Source organism: Pelophylax lessonae (genome assembly GCF_965119305.1).
Source record: "Pelophylax lessonae genome assembly, chromosome: 3".
In the NCBI taxonomy this organism is placed as follows: Eukaryota; Metazoa; Chordata; class Amphibia; order Anura; family Ranidae; genus Pelophylax; species Pelophylax lessonae.
In genome coordinates, this window is record NC_138770.1 from 395,137,567 (window position 1) to 395,157,355 (window position 19,789).

The window sequence follows — 19,789 nt, forward strand, 5'->3', positions numbered from 1 at the left end:
CTGCCCCTCTCGGTTAGTTCTCTACGGGTGCAAGTATCCGCCATTTCAGCCTTTACCGGAATTCAGTGGGCAAGTCATCATCTGATCCAGCAATTTTTTAAGGGAGCAGTCAGGCTTAGGCCTCAGAGAAGGCCAAGATTCCCAAAATGGGATCTTCCTTTAGTTTTGGACTTTTTTTCTTCAAAGGATGTTGCTTCCATGTCTGTCAAGGAACTTACGTTGAAAACAGCATTTTTGGTGGCTATTTCCTCTGCTAAGAGGGTCTCCGAGATACACAATCTGGGTCACAAAGAACCTTTTTTGACCTTTTTTCAAGACAGGGTGGTCCTTATCCCTATGCTAGGGTCAAATCCAAAAGTGACCTCTGTCTTTCACGAAAATGCTGAGATAGTCTTGTCAGTTGACAGTGCCAATTAAAGTTTTCTTTGTTCAGCATCTTCCCACCCGGGAGTGTATAGCGAGTTATTTCCCAAACGTATGCTGCCATGGAGTCTGTCAGGAAAACGGAAAATTGATATCAAATACTTACCGTAATTTTCCTTTCCTGATGGACTCCATGGCAGCAAGAGTCCCCTCCCAATTCCTGAGTAGGCTAGTTACAGAACACTGATGCTGAAAGGGAGCAAAGATTTATGGGAGTGGGGTCCTATGAGGTAGGAGAGGAGGCGGGGCCTACCCAAACGTATGCTGCCATGGAGTCCATCAGGAAAGGAAAATTACGGTAAGTATTTGATATCAATTTTCCGTTTTTCACGGATATCACTGGATATGTTCACATCAGATGTAATAACGGACTAGTAACAATACAAAAATTGGTGTGAAAGGGCTGTACCTGCAAGTGATCGTAAATTAGACTAAAAGAAGGGGAATTTGTTAGAAAATGGTGTGAATTTTGAGCTCTTCATTTAGCCCTTTCAGTGCCAAAGTAGTAAGTGTAAAGATCCAGAACATTTTACTTAGACAAAGTTTCTGGAACCTCGCTGCAAATGGGATACCACTTGAAATTTGTTTGATAACCTAGACTTGGAGGCCAGCAGTCAACCGACCGTGGTGGAGAGTGAAGTGTTAAGGGACACAGAGGTCCACATCTGTCATTGATCAGTCTCCGGTGGTCCCTGGTTCTGGCCTTTACTGTGCGAATTGTGCGACCCACATAGGAGGGGCAGCAAGGGCACTTGCAATCATAGACAAAAAATTTGGTGTCACATGTGAAAAATTTAGAAATGGGAGATTCTTTACCATTATGATCTGTGTATTTTTTTTTTTTGACAGTGGTGCACTAGTGAACACATTTTGGAGGGCTTGTTTTAACACTGGTACATCCCTGTGAGTTGGCAAAATGTCACCAGGGGATGGTGCTGTGGTTTGATGGCCTCCTTAAGTTTACTGGGGCTATGATGTTTTTTATACTGGGAGCTTTTTTGTATACAAAAGAAGGTCTAGCAGATATCACGGATTTGAATTTAGGACCTTTAGTTAGGATGATCCAGTATTTCAGTATTATCCTTTCCATCTGTCTATACTTATAGTGAAAATCGGTGATGAAGTTCAGATCATTATTGAAGGGATGCACTAATTTTTGATCTCTATTGAAAGCTGGGCCAGCTAGACATACAGCTTGAGCTCTATCTACTCAGTCCTTATAACTTTTTTCTACAAATTTGGATTTAAAGTGGAGTTCCACCCATTTTTGGAATTCTAGATCTATGTAATCCCCTTTTAAAACGGCTTTTACCAATGGAAACTTTTTTTTTTGCTAGTAAATACCTTAATTTCTGCTTTATTCCTCCTCACCTCACTTCCGGGTCCGATCGGCGATGACGTCATTCGGCGATTCGCAGTGTCTGCTGGGATGTATTCTATTCCAGAAATCTCGCAGTAGCTGAGCTGTAGTGAGCTGTGCCTGCCCCGCCTTCGCCCCGCCTCCTCTCATTAAGTTGTATTGTATGAATGTATTAAGGCCATTCTCTGCCCCGCCTCCGCCCCGCCCCGCCTCCTCTCATTGGTTGTATTGTATGAATGTATTAAGGCTGTTCTCTGCCCCACCTCCGCCCCGCCTCCTCTCATTGGTTGTATTGTATGAATGTATTAAGGCCGTTCTCTGCCCCGCCTCCGCCCCGCCTCCTCTCTTTGAGTTGTATTGTATGAATACAACTCAATGAGAGGAGGCGGGGCGGAGGCGGGGCAGAGAACGGCCTTAATACATTCATACAATACAACCAATGAGAGGAGGCGGGGCGGAGGCGGGGCAGAGAACAGCCTTAATACATTCATACAATACAACCAATGAGAGGAGGTGGGGCGGAGGCGGGGCAGGCACGGCTCACTACAGCTCAGCTACTGCGAGATTTCTGGAATAGAATACATCCCAGCAGACACTGCGAATCGCCGAATGACGTCATCGCCGATCGGACCCGGAAGTGAGGAGAGGAGGAATAAAGCAGAAATTAAGGTATTTACTAGCAAAAAAAAAAAAAGTTTCCATTGGTAAAAGCCGTTTTAAAGGGGATTACATACAGCTATGTATTCCATCCTATTAAAAATGGGTGGAACTCCGCTTTAAGTATGGCTCCTTGAATGGTGTAGTCTGTATCAAAAGTACAGTTTCTCCTCAACCTAGTGTATTGCTCTTTCAGAATGTTTTGAATTCATTTTGGATGGTGGCAGATTTTTTAAGATAGGAATTTCTGGCTGTGAGTTTGAAGTGTGTTCTGGATATAATTTTGTTGTCCTGATGACTTAAAGGGAAACTCCAGTCAAAAATGAAATTTTTCCTATTAATAGTATGTTAAATATCTTTGATATTATTCATTTTCTGGCTAGCTGCTTGTGTAGCTTAGAAAGTCTTATCTAAACTAGACAAACCGCTTCTTCCTGTTCTTCACCAACAACGCTATTTCCCTTTATCTGAATTTGCTAAGCTGTATTTCACTGCCTGATAAGGTTGTCAGTCTTTCTTAGACAGGCACGCCTAGACCTGCCCAGCCCCATCCCCATCCCTCCTATCCTTCACATAACATGATATCCTGTCTTCATAGGCTCGTTTACTCTAGCAGCTTCTCCTGAGAGAGAAAGGGAGAGGGGGGGTCACGTGACCGGCGCAAAATATGAAAGAAATAAGGTATAAGTTTTGAAAGTTTAGAAGGATACAGGTCGATTTCTATTGCTCATTACATGTGAGTAATTAGTTTTAGGCTCCGTTTCCACTAGTGCAACTTGTCATGCGAGTTTGGACACATAAAGTTGCATGACTAGTCACAGCCCATTGATTTCAATGGCAACCGTTCCCATCTATGTGACTTTCAAAATCAGTGACTTTGAAAAGTGCCTGCACTACTTTGCTGCGACTTTGATCCAGATAATGTAAAGTTTGATCAAAGCTGCACTCAGTCACACTCTAAATTGCACAACTTAAGAGTCGCACTAGTGGAAACGTAGCCACTAGGCTAGAGTATGTCTTTGGAGTGTGACTTTGATGCGACTTTACACTCTAGATCAAAGCCCCATCAAAAGTTGCACCAAAGTAGTGCAGGTACCTTTTCAAAGTAGCTGATTTTCAAAGTCGTAAAGATGGGAACGAGTGCCATTGAAATCAATAGGCTGTGACTCATCATGCGACTTTGTGTATCCAAAGTCGCATGACAAGTCACACTAGTGGAAACGTAGACTTAGTGCGGTTGCCTGTATTATGATCATTGTAGACTGTGAGCTGAGACCCCAGAGTACTTCCAGCTACACTGACAGTCCCCCCCCCCTCCTGTGTCCATCTTCCTTCTCCTACAGTAGGCTTCATTCAAAGCCCAGCACAGTTATATATGTGCACCCCTGTGTCCTGTGAATTATTACTTAATTTTCTCATGAATTCGGATGTACAATGCATCCTTACTGATGAGAGAACACTGAGTGGGAACCTGTGATCAACTCCTCCCATTCTGTATATGCCCACTGGCTACGCAGGAACAGTGCCCCTCCCTGGAAGTGATGGTACTAGCTTTCAGTAACCACACCCACTTGCTTGACGGAAGAGGAATTGAAGTCATGTGACAGCACTGAAAACTGTAACCTGAAGGTAGAATAAATGATATTCTTTCATTTTGACACATAAGGCTGAACTCCGCTTACATTAATGATTGCAGGGGTGAATTTAAGGTATTAGGCTGTACTTCCGCTTTAACTCAAGATCCATAAATATCAAGGTATCACAAACATGGCTGAAGGTCAAGCCCATTTGGTGGTTGTTGCAGTGCTGGGAAAAGGCCTCAACCCTCTTCAGGGAGCCATCCCAGATGAGGATAATTTGATTTATATAACTTCCAAAATAAACCAGGTGTCTGGTAAAGAGATTGTTCCTCCAGATTCAGAACTCCTCTAACCAACCCACTGTAGTGGGATGACATTGAAAAAGGAGCGCTGCTCTGAAACGCGTGCACCAACCCACTACAATCCCCCACATAAGGTCCACATAATGTGTTTGAAGAAATACCGTGGATGCGGTTTGAGGATCAGCCTTATTGCTGTCTGACAATCTGGTCCCATTCTGATGGCATTGTGTTGTTGCCCAGGAAGTCCTGCATTGTTCTTTACTGCCTCTAGCCCTCTGGTACCACCGTGCCGATTTATGCGGTCCACTGCTGTTGCAGCTCAGGTTTTACATCAGGAGGCAGGCAGACACCATCTCACACAGGCTGACAGGCGGTTTGCATTTCTTGTCACAGTCCAGCTCACCACCATCCAGCTCTTTGCCTTCTCTAGTTCATGCTGCTGCTCCCTGTGTAATTGTCCTCACCTCTCCAGCTGTGTCCTAAGACTTCAGTGTAGGTTGAGTGCCGGTTCACACTTATGCGATACGGGAAGGCTGCGAATATGTAGCCTGTTCCCGCATCGCAAACGCACCCCTGGCAGTTCACACTGCTATATGCGATACGCTGGGGGTGTCAATGAAATGTTAACGACACCCCCAGTTTGATCGCATATCGCAGTGCGATCTTTACAGTTCGCACAGGATCGCATCGCACAAGTGTGAACCACTGTGCGATCCTATCCTGATGCGGCTGCAAAAAAGGGTCCTGTGCGTGTTTGCTGCGGGTGCGGTGCGAATTTAGCCATACAAAGTGTATGGCTAAACTCGCACCGCACAGCCGATCGCATGTAACGAAGGAGCAGTGCGCTCCGACATTACATGCGATCGCCGCAGCCGCACATATGTGAACCGGCACTGAGCAATTGCTACTTTTAATAAACATTGTTTATTTATGAACCAGTGACTTGGTTACTCGTTTGCAAAAGGACTCTTGAATATTACAGAGCCTGTTGATAAATACATCTGCAAGTATGTGCATGCATCCCTAGGCACCTGTATTTTAAAATTGTAGCCTGTTCATTATCTTTAGTTAACAGAGAAGTCTGTTTTTCAGTGTGAGGAGAATGAGTTCCTTGCTTCACTTAAATATGCTTCCATTGTTCATATTTCAGAGTAAGTTTGTGAGTTATATAATCTATTTGTCATCGCATAACAGTTTTTCCTTTTTAATATAATTATCCATTTTTTTATATAATATAGATTTTTTTAGTCAAATAACTTTATTCAAGTAGTTCAGAAAAAAAAAAATTATAGATGTACAATAAATCCTGCCAACAGACATAATGCAACAAATGAGCAATACACAAATGGTTCCATTAACCACTGGGCCAGAAGGATTTGCCCCCTTAATAATGACCAGGCCATATTTTGCGATTTGGCACTGAGTTACTTTAACGGACAATTGCACAATCGTGCGACACTGTACCTAAATAAAATTGATGTCCCTTTTTTCCCCCACAAATAGCTTTCTTTTGGTGGTATTTGATCACCTGTGCGATTTTTATTTATTGCGCTATAAACAAAAAAAGAGCGACAATTCTGAAAAGAAAAAAAAAAAACAATGTTTTTCACTTTCTGCTATATATTTTTCCCCGAAAAATTTTTAAAATCAACATTTTTCATCCTTTTAGGCCAATTCGTATTCTGCTACATATTTTTGGTAAAAGAAAATCCCAATAAGCGTATTTGATTGGTTTGCTCAAACGTTATCACGTCTACAAACTAGGGGAAAGATTTGTCATTTTTATTTATTTTTACTAGTAATGGTGGCGATCTGCAACTTTAAACGGGACTGTGACATTGCGATACTTTGTGATATGTGATATTTTTGACACTTTTGGGGGTACCAGTGACATTACTACAGTAATCAGTGCTACAAATATGCAGTGTTACTGTAGTAATGACACTGGCAGGGAAGGGGTTAACCCAGGGGTGATCAAAGGGTTAAGTGTGAGCCAAGGGGATTGTTTTATAACTGTATGGGGGAGGAACTTGTGAAATAAACACAGAGACCTGTGATCCTAAATAGGAGGATCATTTCAGAGAGAACAGTCTGCTGTGTTTACAACAGCAGACCGTTGTTCTCTCTCAGCGGGGAGCGATCGCGGGTGCCCATTGGCAATCGCTGCTGCCTGTCCCATGGATCGGCATCCCCGCTGCCCCCAGGAGCGCTCCCGTGAACCGCCGTACAGGTACGCCGGTTCGCCTAGCCGAGCCAGTCTGCCGCAGTATATCTGCGGTGAACAGTCAGTTGGCTAAATAACTGTTTGAGGAAGTTCAGGCATTTAAAAATCTAAGTAGTACACCTGAACTAAGTATTAGAAGGCCACTTCAGAACCTGGAGAGGCTATCATTTAAAAAAAAGAAACAAGAAAAAGCAACCATGTAAATAACATGAGAGGGGAAATATATGGGAGACCCATAGATGGTCCACCCAAGATAATGGAGATTTGAAGAATTATGGGAGTTACAAGGAGGCGTTGGGCGACTAAAGGAGTGCAGATAAGCTGGACAGATTATTGTGTAACCACCAACAGGTCCACCTGGTAGAGATTTTTTTTTCAGGTTCTGCACTATCTTCCACTACCAGCATCTCCATCATCATTGAGAATTTGGACCCACTCCAGGAGAGCAGGGGTAGTCTTGCAGTGGTCAACAGACTGCTGTCAACAGGCCGTGCCTCAGGATGCCTTTCTTATTTTGGAAATTAACTTGGGAATCAATGACAGAAGGGCAATTCCAGGAGAGGCCTGAATATCAGAGATGAACATTGAGTTGCATGAAATATAGATTTTTTGACAAACAGTGATATCAGATGACAAGCCCACCATATGTGAAGGAAGGATCCCACGCCCTCTATGCACCTCCAACCTGTATTTGCGGTAGAGGGGTACATGTGATTTAAATCAACTGGGGTGCTATACCACAAGGAGCCGATCTTCTAGTTCTCCTCCTGAAAGTAATATATTTTTAATATAATTTATTTCCATTCTTTTTAGGACCTTGTTGTTCGGATAGCATTCACGCTAAGTAACTTAACTGCCAAGACAAATACAGCACGTGAAGACTTCTATAAAGTAAAAGGAAGCATTACAACACTTATACGTTTACTACACTTTTACTGTGAACTTGATGTAAAGATACAACCAATCAAATCTATTCAGAAAGAGAACCCTAAACACCTAAAAAAAACATCTGAAGTTGAGGATATTTTGATAAAATTAGTAAGCCTGTTGGCCAACCTGTCTGTTCATCCAAACATTGGCAAATATTTGGCTGCTGATCAAAACTGTATTTCAAATTTAATTCAAATTCTAGGTGAGTCCTGCTTGCAGTGAAAATTCTCAGTCAATGTTAATGTTATTTTTACTTGCTTTTATTTAATTATATTTCCTCTTTTATATTTTTATTACTTGTAAACCTGATCCTTTTATACCTCTTTTGCTTCGTAGAAGGAAGAGTCCTTAACATATCTAGGGGAGCACTTCTTTTCTAGGACTGTGTATGAATTAACAATTGGATGACTTAAACTTTAAAGCATTATGTACAAATAGGAATTTTAACCCACAGTGGGAATAATCTATTGTCTGGCTAAGCACGACCCTTTAAATAAGGGGAAGACTCCTTGGTGCCATAAGTACAAAGTCAGAAACTCAAGCACTTTTATCCTATTAACTGCAGTAAATATGCAGCCAGGGGTGGCAACGAGGCTGCTAAAGCTATATAGCAGCTGCTACAATGCCCTCTACAGGTGAAAAAGCAGTTTCTGAATAAATCAGTGGACCTTTTACATTGAACCAATTAAAAAAGCCATACCCAGGTTAATCACAGCAGATAATGAGCTTGTCTATTTATATTGAAAAATAAAAGTCCTGGTTGAATAACAGTCTGTGGGTCACCTCTTAAGTTTATGGGGATAACCTACAACTGAAAAAAGCTAACATTTTCCCACATGCAAATTTGACCTAAAGAACATCTCCATAAAACCTGTTTTCCACCTAGTGCTGTGCCCTAGGACAACAAGGTTGAAACTTCTGCGGTGTCCCTTCTCATTCTGAAGTTCCCCCACAGGCTTTCAGTTCTACATCTCCGTGCCTCATCTCATACTTGCACAGAAGGCTATGGGAATTTTGCAGGTATACAAACCAAAACAAAATAAAAATAATCGTAATTAATAATTTATCACATAACCTTTCCCCACCCAAACAAAAAGTACAAAAATACTATATGGTACATGAAGCACAATTTCAGCTAGAACTTGTGTTATTTATTTTAGAAAGAACAAGAAAGGATTGGAACCGTAGTCAGATTTTATTTATCAAAGTCTCTGTTCCTGTTGAAGCCATTTTCCTATTACTTTGTGTCTTGCTGGGGAGGAAATGATGGGATATCTCTAGTGATGACACAAATAAAACCCACTCTATTTCTTGTAAAGATGTCACAGAAACAGGAGAAGAGGGGAAATCTTCCTATTGGAGTCACAGGTAGAAGTAAAAGCCTAGACAGAAATGCTAACCTGTCCCTACTCTAACCAAGTTAAAAAAAAAAAAAACAATGTTGGCTTAATTTAGGCTTAAGTTATGTCTTTATCTTAACAGTACTATTTTCTTTAGATCTGACCTTTATAATTTTTTGCTGGTACAGTAATCCCCCGCTCCATCGCGGTTCAGTTTTTGCGGTCCCGGTAATTTGCGTTTTTTTTTGTAATGTTATTTTACTATATAAATCATTAAAAATGAAATATTTTTGTGTTTTCCATAGCTCTTGCTATGTCTCTTAGTATCTTTTATGTGTTTAAATGAGTTTCTATTGTTTTAAAAGTGTGTTTAAAGACCTTAAAATGCTTCTACACGTACAGTGACAGTAAAATAAACATGCCTACAATGCATTTTAATAGGGTTTTTCTATTTCGCGGAATTTCACTTTTCGCGGCTGGGTCCGGAACGTAACCCCCACAATGGAGGGGGGTTTACTGTATTAGTATTAAAGGCTGCTGTTAGCTGACATTACAGAGCCACTCCAGACTCTGGAAGGATCCGGACAATAATGTAGAGATCCACCCAGATACCTGATCATCAGCTGGCTCAGCCTCTCAGAACGCTGCTGAGAGCCTAAGGCTGGCCATACGTGTTCAATTTTCTTGTACAATTTTTTGTTAGATTTACCAAAAACCCTATATAATATGAGGTCAAAACTAAACAACACTTTCAATTGTATCCAATTAGGCAGGCCTTTGTACTACATAGCTGAAGGTAAATCTAAATAAATTTGTACAGAAAATTGTATAATGTATGGCCAGCCTAAGACAACAGCTCCCGCCCCTTTTTTCGCCCAGCTCTCCAGTGAGCGCTGAAGGGGCAGAACAGAGACAGTTGATGGACTGTGTTCTTAGAATGCATTGAGAACTGAGTGATCAGCGGTTATTTAAGAGCCATTAGGGAACTGCTGCAGCCATAGAGGTGAGTATGGCTGTTTTTTTTTTTTTTATTCCTATACTTCTACTTTTAAATAAAAGAAAAACAGGAAGCTTTGTGATGTGCAGAAAGTTGATAATACACAACATGCCTTTTTTCTGATTTGAAAAACATGATAAAGCTACTTGTGCTGATCTCATGGCTTATTTTTTTAAATGCTTCAGGTCCCTTTTCTCAGTTGGATCCAGATTCTGCATGTTTGTTTTGATTTTGTTCTCTTATTGCTTAACCTTGGATTATATTCTGTGTTTATAATGATCTCACATTTTACATTGTTCTTGGTTTTCTTTTACAATTAGAGTACAAATCGATTGATGAATGTGAGGAACTGGTGATCAATACTGTAGCAACGCTCAGTAATTTATCTTACTATGAAGATGACAGCTCTGCTATTACCAAGAGGAGACTTGAGATTTCCAGATGTGAGTCTTCTTTTATACGGTGATGTAATGTACAGTGATTCCCATCTAGAGAAAATGTAGACCTGTGAAACTGGACGTTGTAAAATAAACTGAAGAACTAACTGTGCCTTCCATAGCAGCCCATGGAAACATAAAAAAGACATACAGTATCTGTTTATCAGTTATATATTGTCTAGGCAATACACTAAAGTTCTTCTTTAGACCATTATGCATTAGGCACTGTGGCCCACCAGCTGCAAAGTACTGATCTTCAGTGCTTGGCTTTTACTACACAGGGTGCAATGAAGTGTCAAACAACACAATTAGGTTAAAGACTCTGCAAACTCTCTATCCTACATGAAATGTAAACTAAAGCTGGTGACAGTAATTGTAAACAATTCTTTTTTTTAAGTGGTTGTATCCTGAAAAAAAAAAGCAAAAAAAAAACATGCAGGACAAAGGCATAATGAGCTAGTATGCATCACAAATACTTACCTTAGAACGAACCCCTGACATGGTCGCCCAGACACCACTGAGGCAGCTGACATCTTCCCTCTGCGTCTCTTCTGGGTTCGGCGGCTCCGGCGCTATGTGTGGCCGGAGCTGGGATGACGCCCCTCCCGTGCATGCGCGCGGGAGTTCACTTTCCGGCAAGGAGCTCTGAAGGTCCGCCGGACCTGCAGAGCGCATGCGCCGCTGGTGTCAGCGGCTGCGTGCAAGGCGAATATCTCCTAAACCGTGCAGGTTAAGAAGATATTAATTTTACCTACAGGTAAGTCTAATTATAGGCTTACCTGTAGGTAAAAGATAAAAAGCGGAGTATACTACCACTTTAAATAACAAACGTTATATTTACCAGCTCTGTGCAATGATTTTGCACAGCACAGCCCCAATCGTCCTCTTCTCTGGTCCCCTGCCAGTGCTCCTGGTTAATTCCCTCTTTGAGTTCCCACCATAGCAAGCAGCTTGCTATGGGGCATTCGTGCAGGCGCACTCCTGGCTCTGTGTAGCCATAGACACACGGAGTGGGGCTCAGCCGTGCACCCCCCCCCCCTTTCCCTCCTCACAGGCTGTGATTGACAGCAGCAGGAGCCAATGGCTAATGGCTAGACCTTTCTTAGACCTTTGTGGTAATGTTGTGTGAAATAAAAAATTGGAACGCATACTATTTTATTCTCTAGGGCAGTGATGGCAAACCTTGGCACCCCAGATGTTTTGGAACTACATTTCCCATGATGCTCAGCTACACTACAGAGTGCATGAGCATCATGGGAAATGTAGTTCCAACACATCTGGGGTGCCAAGGTTCGCCATCAGTGCTCTAGGGTGTCTCCTTTCAGAAAATGTTTAGTTTTGTGTGAAATATTTAATCCTCAGGCCTAAAATGTTTTTTAAATGTGTGGAAAAAATGTTCTGGCAGCAAAAGGGTTAATCTTTCCATCACAATGTTCATCTTCTTCCCGTGAGGCTGTATAGGACTTAGGCATTTTTGAGCTGCAAAAAAAAAAACCCAGGGCCAGTGCGCTCTGAGGGCCAGCGTTACAGCTGTAAAAATGTCTGGCGCTGCTGAATGCGGCTTAACATCGAATACAGCGTTAAGCCACGTCAAGCGTTTTTTTTTTTTTTTTACATGTCAAAATCAATGGTTCCCTATTGAGAGCCTATTGATTTGAATGAAAGTTGCATCCAAGTTGGGTCATGATGATCCGACTTATGGTGCCACTTGTTTTCTGAGGATCTTGAAGGGGAACTGAAATGAATGAAAACAAAATGGTGTGGGGTCCCCCCCAAGTTCCATACCAGGCCCTTTGATTCTGGTATGTATCTTGAAAGGGAAACGCACACCAAAATGATAAAAAAACAAAAAAAAAACGGCGTGGGGTTCCCCCACCCCAGGACCATACCAGACCCTTCATGTGACAATACAAGGGACGGGGTCTCTGGGGGATGTCACTAGGTGGCCGCGCCCCACAGCTATATAAGAGCGGAGCTGGCATAATCATGGCAGACAGCGTCGAAGGAGAACCGGGTCATCGGAGGACACCGGAGTTACAGAACACTGAAGGAAGAACACCGGAGAAGAAGATCAGAGGAAGAAGAATGTCTCAAAACCGTCTCTTGTCATTATTTACACTACACTGTATTTTTTGAGGTGAATGGGTAGGGGTACCCCATACTCATTTACATGGGGGAAGGCCGGGATCTGGGGGCCCCCTTGTTAAAGGGGGAAATCCGGATTCCGGTAAGCCCCCTGCCCACAGACCCCCACAACCACCACCCCAGGGTTGTCGGGAAGAGGCCCCTGTCCCCATCAACATGGGGACATGGTGCTTAGGGGTGGGGGGAGTGCGGAGCCCCCCCTGCCCCAAAGCACCCACCCCACCATTTGAGGGCGTGTGGTCTGGTATGGTCCGGGTGGGGCTCGCTCGTCCCCTCCCCTTTTCTGACCTGCCAGGCTACATGCTGGGATATGGCTCTGGTGTGGATTTTGGGGAAGACCCTATGCCAGTTTTTTTTTTTTTTTTTTTTTTTTCCCATGGGGTTTCCCCTCAAAATCCATACCAGACCAAAACAACATTTTTTTTTTTTTCATTTTGGCATGAGGTTCCCCTTCAAGATTCTTAGAGCACAAGTCGGATCATCATGATACGACTTCTATTCAAATCAATGGGCTTAAAGTCAGATCAAAGACGGCTCTCATAGGCAACCATTTATTTTGAATGGAGGCAAAGAAACACTGCTAAAAGCTAATGCGGCTAAATGGGCATGACCCCGATTAAAAAAAAGATACTAAAAGCTAATTTTTATAGCTCCTTTTTCCAGGCATTGATAGTGTCTTTGCAGCTCGTTTTTTCTAATGCCCTGTGTGTATGAGGCCTTAACTGCCATGATGCTGCATATGTGATTTAGTTATGGCACCAGCCATAATATGGTTTGACAGTTTGGTTGAGGACACAACAAATGTGACAGTTACATTCCTGGCATGTGACAGAAATGTAACTGTTTTTGGAAACTGTGAAATCAATGGGTTTACTTCCGCTTTAACTGTGTCCATCTACAACACACATAATTGATGAGAGGGTGACAGAATGTTATGTGTGGGGGAAGATAGTAGTAAACAAGATTGTGTTTTTTTTTGGGGGGGTCATTGTATGGGGGGAGTGCATAGGGACCTCTCCCTCCCCACCCTCCTTCTTATTGGAGAAGGAGCAGCCTATACCAGGTGCAGACATATGAAATGACAACTATGCTGTATTTGTTCCACTGTGAAGTGTGTGCTGGATAAGGCTGGAAATGGACTTTCTCTGACATACATTATAGGGAAATAAATGGCTTAGAACCAAACTATAAATTTTATATCTTGCAAATTTGGGAATATGCAAAGAAACATTTTTCTTTAATCAACAGTAATGTTCAAACTGCTGCTTTCAAATAACATGGAGGGAATTCTTGAAGCAGCCCGAGTATTTGGCAATCTCTCTCACTACCAAGATGTTCGGGACTTCATTGTGGAGAACAGCGGTATGTCCAATGCCATTCGTTGCCCAATATCAGCATAAAATACCTTATGTCATTTTGTCTTGTTTTATATTATCGTAAGATGAATACCATACAATAAGCTCAATTCACAGAGCTTTAACAGAAGAATTATTTCAGCTAGATGATTACTGTGCAGTTCCCTTTACATCAGTGTCCCTTTACATTAATGTAATGGGGACTGCTCTATAAAGGGAGGCTATGATGTGAAGGGGAACTGAGGACACAGTGGGACTGCTTTAAAGGGGGGCTGTAATGTAAAGGGGACTGCACTGTAAAGGGGCACTGTGATATAAAGGGGACTGCACTGAAAAGGGGCACTGTAATAATTACAGTGCAGTCCCCTTTATATTACAGGGACCCTAGCAATCACAGCTTCCTCCATCACAGTGCCCTTGAAGTCTGCCCCCATCCCCCTCCCTTTTTTTCTCTCTAACATCACACTTCCTCATTCCGCCTCCCTTGCGCAGGACTCCTACCTTTTGGCAGGGCAGAGGCAGTTATCAGTCTGTGTATCCTCTCCCGGCTCCTCCGCCCAACCGCCGGTGTCATCCTATCAGCAGGGCAGGGGGGAGGAGCTCTTCATACCGATCTGCAGCTCCTCCTGACCCCTGCCTCACTAATAAGATGACATCAGTGGGACAGGCAGAGGAGGCGGGAGAGGACACACTGGCATGGCCACACAGCAGGAGGTGAGCGCCGACCACGGTCTGTGATAGCCCTGTGCCAAGTATCGGGGAAGAGACTTATGGGTAGCCTGGAGGCAGAAAGGCATGGGTATGCTGCTATGGCCATGCATTTCAAAGCCATCCATTTTCTCAAGACAGTGTCAGAGCAGGATAAGAGCTACTAATGATACATATGGGGAAGCGAAATAGCCTAAACCTTAATAGATCAATTAAAATTTGTTGATTTATTAAATGTTAAGTTTTTATCTTTTATTTTCTCCTTTTTTTTCTCTTTACCCTCTGTATAAATAGCAGTTCTTATCCTTTCCCAGCACTGACTTGACAAAGGAGAACTGCTCTGAAACGCATAGCATAGCATCATACCCATGCCTCCCTGCCTCCAGGCTACCCGGAAGTCGCTTCCATGATCCTTGGCTCAGGACGCACGCTGCTATAGTGCAGCTCTGCTTTTCAGCACTATCTACATCCAGGATGTCTCTGCTACAGACAGCCTCTCCCACACTGATACCAGCAGCTGTTCTCTGCCGGATCTCAACATAACACCTTTATATTGGCTTGATTCTCGCTCTCCTCACCACCTAGTATGTTAACCATATATTACTTGGACCAGTCTCAAGCTTGCTCTTGTGCTTGGCTAGTTGCATACTTGAGTCTGCCGAAAAACAGGATCTTTGGCAGAAAGCTGTGAAGGCTTTGAATCTGAATCAGAGATTTCTAGGAACTTCAGGCTTACTTAGGGATAGAGGTTTGGTAGCTGATTTAGTTGTAGATTGCACCAGTGTGCATGGAACCATTGCAGGTAGGTTTTGGAATTGTGCACAGACCGATTATTTTTACATAAATATTAAAGGTCTTGTGGATGTACACGAGGACCGAGGTTCACACTTTCGGAGCTGAAAGAGACCCCAGAGAGGACAATCCTATAGTAATTGGGGTCCAAGGTTCTTTGTTGCAGGTAGTGGTCCCTTCTGAAAAACCAAGAAACTGCTGCTGTTGGCAGTAGAGGGGTATGGTCTGCGTTCGCCTGTTGCTACAGAACTGTCCTCAGTGCATCTTTGTTGTTGCCCCAAGTAGAAGAGAAAAGCTAGGCCCAAAATTAGGCATTACCTGGCGTTGTAACAACTCCTAACAGCTGTTGATGAGGGTTGCAGGTGACCAAGTCACTGTAGGCAGGCAGTGGAGCCAATTTAGAGACTAGATATCGGAGAAGCAGGAGCCACAGCAGGACAGTGCACTTCTAAGCTTAAAAGGTGGGAGAAAAAATGCAAACTGAGCATGCTTAGCACTCCACCTTGTAGATGACCTCAGTACTCGGTTCCTTTAGCCTTAACCGTGAGAGAACCAGTGTAGTGATGGTGGAAGCATTTTTAAAGTGTGCAACTGCAAAGTAGCTTCCGGGTACTTTAGTCATACCTACTTATACTCACTGTTCTTAAAGACTGGGCAAACTGCAGGCTATGCCTTGGCTCTGAACCTGGAAATCACTTTGTAGTTGAAACATGATATTACATTTGGGAAAGTGTCAGAAGCAAAGTTCAGTGCCCAATGGTTACAGAGCTCAGTGAGTGAAGGTCATGCACCAGACTAACCTACAAAGTACCAGTCGGGCTTCCATAGCTGATTCTGGATGACATTAGAGTCTTTGCCCTGCTCTGGACCTTAAAAATGCCTTCAGGCTAACTAACGATACAGTAAGGTCTGGATTATGCCAAAATGCAGAGCCTAGTGCCAAGGTCACATTCCAGGCTAACTCCACAATGCTCAGTCTAGCAGGGTACAGGTATGGCCTTCAAAGGTGTTGCTGAGGATTTACCGATGCAGATGGCTACTGTGAAGAGACTAGCTTAAGCAGTGTGTTTAAGGTCTTGATTGAAGTTATTAAAGGTGATAAATCCACAGTCTTGATTGAAGTTATTAAAGGCGATAAATCCAAGAGATATCTTGACTGAAAAGAAAAATCACAGTAAAAATCTAATTCAAGTTTTCCTTCAGGACACTAGCAAAAACTGAGGCAAGGTGGTTGAAGACAGGGTTGTATGGGGGCTGGCTTAGGGTTTTTTGTTTGGCCAGTGCCCAAATCTCATGTAGGCGGTATTATAACCCATATGTACAAGACTTATTTAAACCAGTTGTTTCCCTCAATAAACAATAAAGAAATTGTCTTTTACTGAGTTCAAAATAAATATTACGACTCTGTGTAGAATTACCACTGCTTATTCTTCATATGAATATATAGTTTATGCTGCTTTTTGTTAACGTATTAGTTCCTCCTCTCCAACCAGCCACTGCATCACTAGTTATTCGATGCTAGGAGGACACCACTAAAACAGATCATTTTTAATGTGATTTCCTGAAAGTTCTGAAATTGAAAAAAATCATTATTTTATTTCCCATCCTAGTGTATAAATTCCTAGTTCCCTTACTGGACTCTAGACACCAAAATGTCTGCTACTTTGCCTGTGGGGTAGTGACTAATTTGGCCTCCGACGGCATTAGCAGAATCCTACTGAAAGAAGAAGGGACAATTACAAGGTAAGGAAATTTGTACAATACCCTATCTGTATTCTATTTTGGAAGCTATTACCTTTTAATAGATGTCAGATTAGAGACTTTAATAGCAGTGGGCAAGTGAAGGGCTCGTGGCATTTGTAGTGGTGGAATGTGGGCCTGTGTTTGTCCCTGAACTGTGGCCCAGGAGTCCAAAGTTTATACCCTGTAATTGTCAGTGCTAAAGATTATTAGGATTATTAAGGTGTATGTAAACCCACCATGTACAGTATATTTCAGTATGTTTGGCATTATGCCACACTGCATACAGTTTTCCTATGCAAATATTTTTTTACTTGCCTAAGAATCCTGCCATTAAAGCAGAGTTCCAGCCCCCCACCCGCTCCAAAAATTAAAAGGCAGCAGCTACAAATACTGTAGCTGCTGACTTTTATTAGGACATTTAGCTGTCCAGGGATCTGCGATGTCAGCACCCCAGTTGATTTTTCAAATGCCTTTCGGGTGCTGCCAAAAAAAAAAAGAAGCTAAACCACTACCTCACAAAAAAATAAATTTTGGTTTAAGACTTAAAGCTGTATACAGTGAGGCATAATGTCAGGCATACTTAAAACAGATTTGGGTTTTATAAACACTTTTAAAAGGTAGGGTTGTAGAATATAAGAACAAATATGCTGTATACATTAAAGCAAGCAGATTGCCTCCATTCCCTTCTCTTCTCATTCACAACCACTGCTTGCCACCTAAGTTCAGGGCACAGGTGTGCTTTAAAGGTGCGGCCCTCTCACCTTGCTCTTAAATGTTGAAATATTCCTAACAAGAAGTGAAACTGCATTTAAAGCCCTTACTGACCTCTGTGTCTGTGGTTACTATGCATTATCACAGCAGAGACACAGCAAGTCAGGTTTGAGTTGGTGTCAAGCAGCTTACAAACCTGCTGTTTTTTTTTTTTTTTTTACACTGGTGCTGTCAGGCTGCCAAGTTTTTGCTTCCATAAAAAATATGGGTTGAGGAGCTGGAAATCTAGTGCTTCTCTTGTAATCTTTTGAAGTTGAGTTTCTTCATAGTACATGCAATTGGAGAGGTCAACTAGAGCTTTTTGAAATTCTTTCCCACCTAGCCATTGTACATATATGGCCGTGGAAGACAAGCGTTGTTCCGGGGAAATGTTTGTGTAAAATATTATACAATTTTAAAAATACTGTCATCCGAATAAATGCAGTGTCCCTATGGTGATATTGTACTGTTGTGGCAGTGATCATATATAATAGCTGGATGCTCAGATATCCCTGCCACAGCAAAACAACATCCCCAGACCAGTCTAGTCAGTATCCCTGATCACTGCCGCACCAGTCATTGTCCCCAATCACCACCGTCCCCTCTGTGTCCCTAATTCCTGCCGCAACACTGAGGCGTTTATTTACTAAAGCTGGAGAGTGCAAAATCAGTCTCACTTCTGCATAGAAACCAATCCGCTTACAGGTTTTATTGCTAAAGCTTAATTGAATAAGCTAAGGTTAGAAGCGAATTCGTTTCTGGGCAGAAGTGAGACTCAGGGTCCTTTCACACAGTCCGTTCCATCGTCGTTGTCCATTCTGCTCAGCGGGGGGATCGATCCGCCGATCACCGCTGAGCAGGCGGATGACAGCTCTATCTCCGCTCTGTGTGCGGAGACGGAGCTGTCAGATTCCCCGCTGTCCTCTATGGGAAGATCGGATGCGAACGGACCGCTGTTCCGTTCTCATCCAATCCCATCCAATCCGCTGGATAGATGAAAAATAGGGTTTCCATCCATCTGGATTTCACGAACAGGATCGGATCGGATAGCAGCGGGTGTCAGCGGACATGTCTCCGCTGACATCCACTGCCCCATAGGGATGCATGGAGCATCCGATCAGGTCCGCCTGAAAAACTAACCGGCGGATTGGATCGGATCGCCTGTGTGAAAGGGGCCTTATTTTGCAACTCTCCAACTTTAGTAAACAAACACCAGTGCCTCTGATCACTGCCACACTAGTAACATTGTTTCTGATCACCGCCACACCAGTCATATTATACCTGATCACCGCCACTCCAGTTAGTGTCCCTGATCACTTGCCACACTAGTGACATTGTTTCTGATCACCGCCACACCAGTCATATTATACCTGATCACCGCTACTCCAGTTAGTGTCCCTGATCACTGCCACACCAGTCCCAAAGTCACCAGATCAGTGTATGCAGGCAACAGTGTTCCTTATCACCGCCACACCAGTCGCAATGTCACCACATCCGTATAAGCCAGCAATGGTGTCTGATTGTCACCAGACCAGTGTAGGCCAGTAGCTGTGTTTCTGATCACCGCCACACCAGTGCAGCTGTTGGCTTTGCCTTCAGCCTGCACTAACTCTGCTCTGTTTATCGATCTCGTTTCTGCCTGCTGCCTGGAATTGATCCTTTGCCTGTTTGCTGACCCTCTCTCTGCCTGCAGCCTGAACTGACCCATCTGCACATCCCACTGACTATGTTCCTGCAAGATACCAGTCCCAGCCATCCCCTGCAGCTTAAAGAAACTGGGATTGCTATAGGTGATGCTACACTAAGGCAGGCCATACACTGAGCAAATTCCTTTTCTGCAACTGCAACCACCGACAATGTTGACAGGGGAATCCCTCCCACTGAGCCGTTGTATTCTCCTGGCAGGGGGGGAGTGAGAGAAGCTGTCATGGCCAGGCGAAGACAGTGACTATTGCTAGTGGCTATAGCAGTCGCTAGAGATAATCGTATGTAATATCCAGCAGGCTGGTTGTACCCAAGTTGATCGATCAATTTATGCTAAACCGG

General features: G+C 43.1%; 1 protein-coding gene across 1 annotated transcript in view; it reads left to right on the forward strand.

Annotated features, from left to right (window-relative positions):
* Positions 1-19,789, forward strand: part of ARMC2 (armadillo repeat containing 2) — a 189,688-nt gene that overhangs the window by 160,761 nt on the left and 9,138 nt on the right. Inside the window, exons 12-15 of the mRNA XM_082250903.1 lie at positions 7,360-7,678; positions 10,134-10,256; positions 13,644-13,757; positions 16,861-16,993. Of these exons, the coding sequence (XP_082107029.1) occupies positions 7,360-7,678; positions 10,134-10,256; positions 13,644-13,757; positions 16,861-16,993 (689 nt within the window). The remainder of the gene's footprint in view (positions 1-7,359; positions 7,679-10,133; positions 10,257-13,643; positions 13,758-16,860; positions 16,994-19,789) is intronic.